Source organism: Phoenix dactylifera, chromosome 2, assembly GCF_051530095.1.
Source record: "Phoenix dactylifera cultivar Ajwa chromosome 2, Ajwa_hap1_PhDact_Kaust_v1.1, whole genome shotgun sequence".
Classification (NCBI taxonomy): Eukaryota; Viridiplantae; Streptophyta; class Magnoliopsida; order Arecales; family Arecaceae; genus Phoenix; species Phoenix dactylifera.
Genome location: NC_143191.1, coordinates 28,858,619 through 28,865,872, shown reverse-complemented (window position 1 = coordinate 28,865,872; position 7,254 = coordinate 28,858,619). Strand labels below are relative to the sequence as shown.

Below are 7,254 nucleotides of genomic sequence, written 5' to 3'. Positions count from 1 at the left end.
ACTCTTCAAAATCCTACTTTTGGTATTAAGACCAGTTCCATAGACCAGGAGGAATTATCAAAAACAAGACTTGAAAGACTAGTACTGTCTGTACTTGGGAGTTCTTGAAAAGAAAATCCTCAAAAGACCTGGAAATTCTCGACATTCCAGCTGTGACATTCCAGCTGTGGAATTGTTGCAGATTAGGTTGAGGGAACCATTTTTCAGGGATGATATTTTGGAGTGCCCGACTGTTATGATTTCTTGAACAGGTCAAGCTTCTTGTAGAAGCAGGGTGTGTTGTACCTTGGCATGAAAAGAAAAAAAAAATGATTGGTCTTCTTTCGATCATGCTCTGTATAGATCTCAAAGCACTCCAAACTTTTTGATTCGTCATACCTTCACAGATGCCGAAGCGATCATCAGGCAGCAATGCAAGAGCCCTCAGCCGCTATTGCAACACGCAATTCCTTATCTCATTAGCGGGTGAAGAAAAAAAAAAGGATATTTTGAGGTTAACAAGCTGTATCTTTATCTCATGAATGCTAGCTGGGTGGTCGTATCTCTCTGCTTATAAACGAGGATATCAGGTTTATGCCTGGAATGATGTTATTACCGCAGTCTTATTTCTCTCTTATCAATGTGTTTCTCCAGTTGCTTTTGGGTATTCTGTAATCCTCCTATATTATTTTTCTGTTTTGGTATTTTGATACCTCATCTCCTACAGAGCTCATCCCTTTTAACCTCTGTTTTCAGTTTTCACTTCATCTTCCAATGAAGATGAACACTCCTCCCTATTTCTGAAAGAAGAGAACACTCTATCGCATGATCGGCCGTCCAAGAGAAAGAAGGAACGAACGATGAAACAAATTCTGGATATCAAACAAAACAGGACTGGATATTTTAAGGTTGTAAGGAAACAAATCTGAGTCTGAAACAGATGTTATATGGAACTTATAAAAGGGTGGCAAAGCTGGTCAACAAGTTTCCACGTCTGATAACTGATTCTTAGAATTAAGGAAACTACAGGTATTAATATTTTGTTCAAAAAACTGCAGAATCTGTATGATTCCTAATCTATACCTGACAACAGTTAATGGAGCTATATATCACAGTAACTTGTGATAATAATCAGCTCCGCAGAAGTTAACAAGAATGTCCGATAGACAGAATTTTGACGCAACAACACATGAATCTATGGAATTTAATCTTACAAGATGTCAGACTGCCAAACATCTGAAAGGAATGAAGATTCATGATGACCTACTTTACCTGCAAGAACAATCACTCTACATCGACGTATCCATTAATGAATTGCAGTACATAATAATTATAGCTTAATTGCTCAAAGCATTTCACCGAACGACGGATTTTTTGTTGACGCTTGCCTGCGTGCAGACTGGGCTGGGCAGGACCCCTCATTGTGAGATTTAGGTGCTGAGCATGATAAGCTGTGGAGGGTTTGCCCAGGAGGAACTTCCTAACAACAGCCTGGAACACATGATGCAATCCAAGGGTTGCATCATAAACCAGCTTGGCCTTATCCTGCGCGCAGGCATCATGCACCCGGACCAAATTGTTCCGGGGTCTCGTACCATTACCTATACCCGCCATGGATCGGATGAAGTTACAAAAATAAATTAATTATATATATATATATATATATATATATATATATATATATATATATATATATATATATATATATATATATATATATATATATATATATATATATATATATATATATATACAAATCGGATTCAGAGCTACTTTTATCATTATCTATACCCGCTTCAGATCCATTGCAAGTCCGTGCGAGCATGTATATAAACGCATATTGGTTATTTGCTGGATAGATCTTGGATACTTATGCAGAATTAAGAAACCCAAATAATTCCTTTTGGTTAGCCATTTTGCATGAGGTCCTGGGTTGTTACAATTGGTATCAGAGCGGATCTAACCCATAACCTATGTGGATTAGGGAACACTGCAATATAGATTTATTGGGGCTACAACAGACTGATCATAGTGCTTTGATTAGATGTGATTGGATTTGAACATTTAGCTTGACGGATACGTCAGAGCTTAAATGGAAGGAGTATGTGAGGATTTATGCAGACATGTGTTTAGTCCTACATTGGTTATTCACTAGGTAGATCTTGGATACTTATATCGAATCAAGAAATTCTAATATTTTTTAGCTAGCTATTTTGGATGAGGTCTTGGGTTGTTATAAAAATTCGCTTTATTTAAAATGGGTTAGATCGGATATTCGATGCGGAGTAAATTGTCATCCCCATCAAAAGTGGTGGAAGTGTTTCTAATAGTAACCGTAACAGGACCAAAAAGCCTGCTCTCCTTTACTTTGGCATTATGGTATCATAAATGAATTACTGAGCTGTACCTTGAAGAAGAGGAGAATTGATGTCAATTTATGCAGGTTTGTAGGCAAAGGGATGAGACTTGTGGCTCATGGGTTGAGATCGACCTGGATCGACCTCATTGCCAAAAGGATACTTGAACCCATCATTCATGTCAGAGAACAAAATATACCTTCATCACCAAGTAAAGCTCCTTTATGAACAAAATCTCGGGTATGCCATGCCTAGCTAACACCACGCATGTTCAAGGACAAGTCTTTTTCTTCTGTTTTTTGACTTTTCTCTCTCTCTTTTTTTTTTAACCCCCTCCCTAACTTGTTGATATTAGTGTTTGTAGATCTGTCATGATATTCCTGAACTCCTAGCAGCCCTGGAAAGCTTAGTATCGTGGAAAGGCATGACCCCCATAGTCTCTACAAGCTACACGATATTCCACAATTTCATGTCAAGATAGGTGAAAGGATAGGATCCTCATGAATGTGAAAAATTCTCACAATAGTTGCAGATCTAAGCAGAGAGAGGGAGGCAAATATGGCCAACTAGTTAAATAAAACTAAAAATCAAATCCAACTGTAAAAATTTTGATTTACAGATAAAAAATCAAAAGGTGAGAGGCTTTTAATAGAGGTTTTCATGTACACATTTTGATAAAAAGATAGTACATTTGATTAGGGACCATACAAGCCAAGAGATTTTGGTGGTGGATTGAAATTCTAAATAGGTAAAATGTTAGTAAACTAGAGAGGGGAAGGTAAGAATGAAAGAGAGAATTTTCAACCCAAAAAGAAAACAGTGGAATAATTTAAAGTAAAAAACAGTTTCCATAGCATCTTTGTGAAAGTGAGATTTATCTTTGTTAATTCAACCCTGATCACTTCATTTATTTATAAAGAAGGACAATCACTTAGGAATCCATTGAGAAGGAGAGATATGTCTCTTCATTTTTTGTCTCTAAATATAATATAAGAAAAATTTGGTCCAAAAGTTGTGGGATAAACTATTGGATCTTTTTGTTCAAATCGAACTAAATTAGTTTTAAAATTTTAATAATTCTTGGAGAGGACTATGGATGGTTTCACTTCTTTTTAAAACAAAAGGGTGATGTTTCGCCTCTGTTATATTTATCTAGGTTAGTAACTTGACTTGCACTAGTCTAGACCTAAACCTAGAGTTTGGACTTTAAAATGGAAGAGTATGGCCACCGAGAATTCTCAATTAATATTATTTTTTCTCTTTTTAATATAGAATTATTATTTTTATTAGGACTCCATTCATGAAATTCCTCTCGCAAAAAGAGACACTATATGAAATGTAGATAGGAGAAATCAAGAACATTCCCTTCTATTTTTTTTTTCGAAATAAATTAAATGCCTTTCCTTAAAAATAGAGGAAGCCTATGTTTCTTCCTCTTATCCCATTTAATAAAAATTAATTAAAAACTTTCTCCATAAACCAAAATTAAACACAAAAATGAATTTAAATATTTACTTATAAAGTTAAAAAATGTTTTGAATATCTTGATTTTCACTATACACTACATAAACTATTTTTTTAAAGTTTGAAGAGTCTAATTCACATCTGTTATCTAATACCCACCGCGGCCGAACTTGCATACCAATTTAATACTCGTAGACTCGAGGCTTTACAGATCAAGAATAAAAAAATAAAAAATGTGAAAAGTATCCTACCCAAGTGCTAAATAATTTACTAATATTTATTATCATCATTTTTAAGATATATAATTATAGAAATATGCAAAATAAATTATTTTTTCAAAAGTAAGAATTTTTGAAAGTTTACCATTAATTCTCAACATTCTTACAAAAGTAATTTTACTTTTCACTACTTTTCTTTCGATGCATTTCACTGCAACAAGAATACCTTGAAAAATTCCACCCATTGTACGGCAGAAATCTAACCAGATAAAAAACAAGGGAAAAAAATAACTATGAAATGCATTTACTCTAACTTTCGCTCAACAATGAAAGACATTTACTACAGCCACTTTAAATTCTCATCAAAAAGTTCAACACACAAATAAATAACCATAGTAAATTCCTTGTTCAACAAAAATTAAATGCATGCTTAGAGTCCGTGACACTTGTACGCTCCTCCACCTCTCTCTCTCTCTCTCTCTCTCTCTCTCTCTCACATATCTCTTTTTGTTTTTTTTTTAATTTCTTTTTTCCTTGGGCTTTTTAATCCCCTTACGTGCTCTTTTCTTATCATCACCGCTACAGGCTCACCGAGGCAACCCAAGGACTCCCTTCCCAGCTCAACTTCGCCTCTCTCTCTCTCTCTCTCTCTCTCTCTCTCTCTCTCTTTCTCACATATTTTATTTGTTCTCTCTCCTCCTTTCTTCCTCGTTGCCATCCACCTTCCGACCGTTCCTAATCTCTGAACTCTTTCTTTATCTCTCTACTAATTCTCTAAGAAACAATTATGGATTCCGTCACGAAAAGCTTCGACCTGGACACCCAAAAGCCCGTTTCCTTCCCCAACGGCACTCTAAAGAAGCAACTTCCTCGCCCCCCGGCGCCGGCGGCGGACGGCCACCACCAGTACCGAGAGTGCCTCCGGAACCACGCCGCCAGCCTAGGCGGGCACGCCGTCGACGGCTGCTGCGAGTTCATGGCTTCCCCCTCCGCCGACCCAGCCGTCCCCACCTCCCTCACCTGCGCCGCCTGCGGCTGCCACCGCAACTTCCACCGCCGCCTCCCCCTCGACGCCCGCTTCCGCCACGACGACACCGACCCAGACGACGACGACGAGGAGGAGGAGGAGTCGGAGGACGACGACAGGGAGCGGCGCCTCCGCCGCCGCCTCCGGAGCTCCGGTTCCCCGCCCCCCTACTCCTCCGCTCCCCACATGCTCCTCGCCCTCAGCGGCGCCGGCGCCGGCAGTGACGGGCCTGGGTCCACCCAAACCATGGCCGCCCCCATAACGGCGTCTCCGGGGGGCTTTCAGGCGTTGGCGCCGCCGTATGCGGCGGCGGGGGCGATGCCGAGGAAGAGGTTCAGAACGAAATTCAGCGGGGAGCAGAAGGAGAGGATGCAGGAGATGTCGGCGCGGCTAGGGTGGAGGATGCAGAAGAAGGACGAGGCGGTCGTCGAGGAATTCTGCCGGCAAGTCGGCGTCGAGAGGGGAGTATTCAGGGTGTGGATGCATAACAACAAGCACGCATATCTTGGCAGCCCCTCATCGAGGAGAAGTGAGATGGGCGGCAGCGGCAGTGGCGGCAGCGGCGGCGGCGGCGGCGGCGGCGGAGATGGCGGCGACGAGGGGAATGGCCTTGGCAGCGGCGGCGACACTAGGGGCGGCAACAATTTAGCTGTGAACGGTTCTCCTTCCTCTTGAACCTTAACGAGATGCAGCGGTCTTTGAAGAGAAACTAGCTAGGGAGAGTCATGAAACATGTTGCAGCTGCTGTTCTTGTTTTTAATCTTGTTAGTCACCTTTTTCTTCCAGAAAAATGTTGTTGTTAGCACTTAGCAGTGAAACTCGGTGGTTTTTTGACCTGTCTTGTTAGATTCCGTTTTTAGATCTACTGGGAGAAAATCGAGTGATGCATGGCAGAGGAGAGGAGACAGTAGATATGCGAGAGGAATGAAGACCTTCAGTTTTTCTCCCCCCCCCTACTTTTCTTTAATGGATATTTGATATGAGGTTTGTCTTCTTTGTTGTTGTTGGTCTTAATTATGGGCTTTAAGTTTGAAACTAATTTCCTAGTTGCTGGTCTAATAATGCACAGGGATATTAGGAATGATATTGGCCATTGGATTCATATTTCTCCTGCTGTTAAGCTTTCGTTCATGTTTAAACTAATCATTCTTTCCATCTCGTTTTCATTTATTTGCTGCCTGTATACTATGTCAGTCTTGTTAAGCTGTTTTTAAATGTTATTTAACCTTATTATTTTAATGGATGGTGTATTAATTGTTGCTTTTGGTATTGGGATTGATGGAGTGTCATGCGATTCTTTTCCACATGGAAAGTGAAAACTGCGTGTTATCTGCCTGCATCAGCAGCTGCTTTTATTAGTTTAATGATGCTTTGGAAGTTCTAATCTCTGGGTATGCAAGTTGATGAAGTTTAACTTGTTGGGCTTTTAGGGGTCTGTTGTTCAGATCTTTGCCTCCATGTTTTCTCATCCTATTGCGGGCACATGATTTAGACGATGATTCTGAGATTTTGCTGTTGGGTTTGCAGGGTCCATGAGATCTTTAACCTTAATATTGTAGTTCACTCTCCTCTAACTGTATACTATATCAATCTTTTCTACCACAATGATAAACTATATTAGTGGATGAAAAGAGAGGTGCTCGCACTTAAAATAAGCCATGCTCATGCTGCCTGATACTCCCACCACACGCTTGTCAGATAGTGATAATTTTGTACCCACTTCTAAAAATTCCCAATCCCACTCTTTCTCACTGACAGGGAACCACATTGGGTGGGTCCCAAATAACAATGTGATGGATGGAGTTCGGTACTTGGATGTTTCTCATAGTAGATTATGTTGAGTATAAACTATATCATTTTTAAATGAGAGATTCTCCCTAATCTTCTCTGTTTAAGCAAGGGACCAACTTCAGGACTTCCCTTCTCAGAAAAGGATGCTTCTCAGAGTACCTGGGTTGAGCATAAACTGTATCATTTTTAAATGAGAGATTCTCCCTAGGGGACTATCATCAAGACTTTCCTTGTCGGAAAGGTTGCCATCAAAAGAGGCCAGCTACAAGGAATATAAAAGGGCTTGTTAAGCCTATGTCATGCCTTTCCTTTAATGACCTGTCGTGAGGCTTGGAGTCAAGGATATGGTTATGGCTCCACTGCCCCTTCTAGCCTATCCTTATTTAAATTGGTGGTGGCGTCTTCTTGCAAGGGTTAT

The 7,254-nt window shown here is 40.2% G+C and overlaps 1 protein-coding gene and 1 long non-coding RNA gene across 2 annotated transcripts; both read left to right on the top strand.

The window, feature by feature from the left end:
* Window positions 1-503: 503 nt before the first annotated feature.
* LOC148714656 (uncharacterized) lies at window positions 504-963 on the top strand. The gene is made up of 2 exons (XR_015975249.1): window positions 504-643; window positions 736-963. It is a non-coding gene; the product is annotated as an uncharacterized LOC148714656 (long non-coding RNA).
* A 3,699-nt stretch (window positions 964-4,662) lies between these two features.
* LOC120104650 (zinc-finger homeodomain protein 9-like) lies at window positions 4,663-5,879 on the top strand. The gene has a single exon (XM_039116144.3). It carries the CDS (start codon window positions 4,806-4,808, stop codon window positions 5,718-5,720), a length of 915 nt encoding a protein of 304 aa, XP_038972072.2. The 5' UTR covers window positions 4,663-4,805; the 3' UTR covers window positions 5,721-5,879.
* Window positions 5,880-7,254: the final 1,375 nt, after the last annotated feature.

Excerpts from the sequence above, each read along its gene's own strand:
- LOC120104650 (XM_039116144.3), top strand. The coding sequence starts at position 4,806 with ATGGATTCCGTCACGAAAAGCTTCGACCTGGACACCCAAAAGCCCGTT.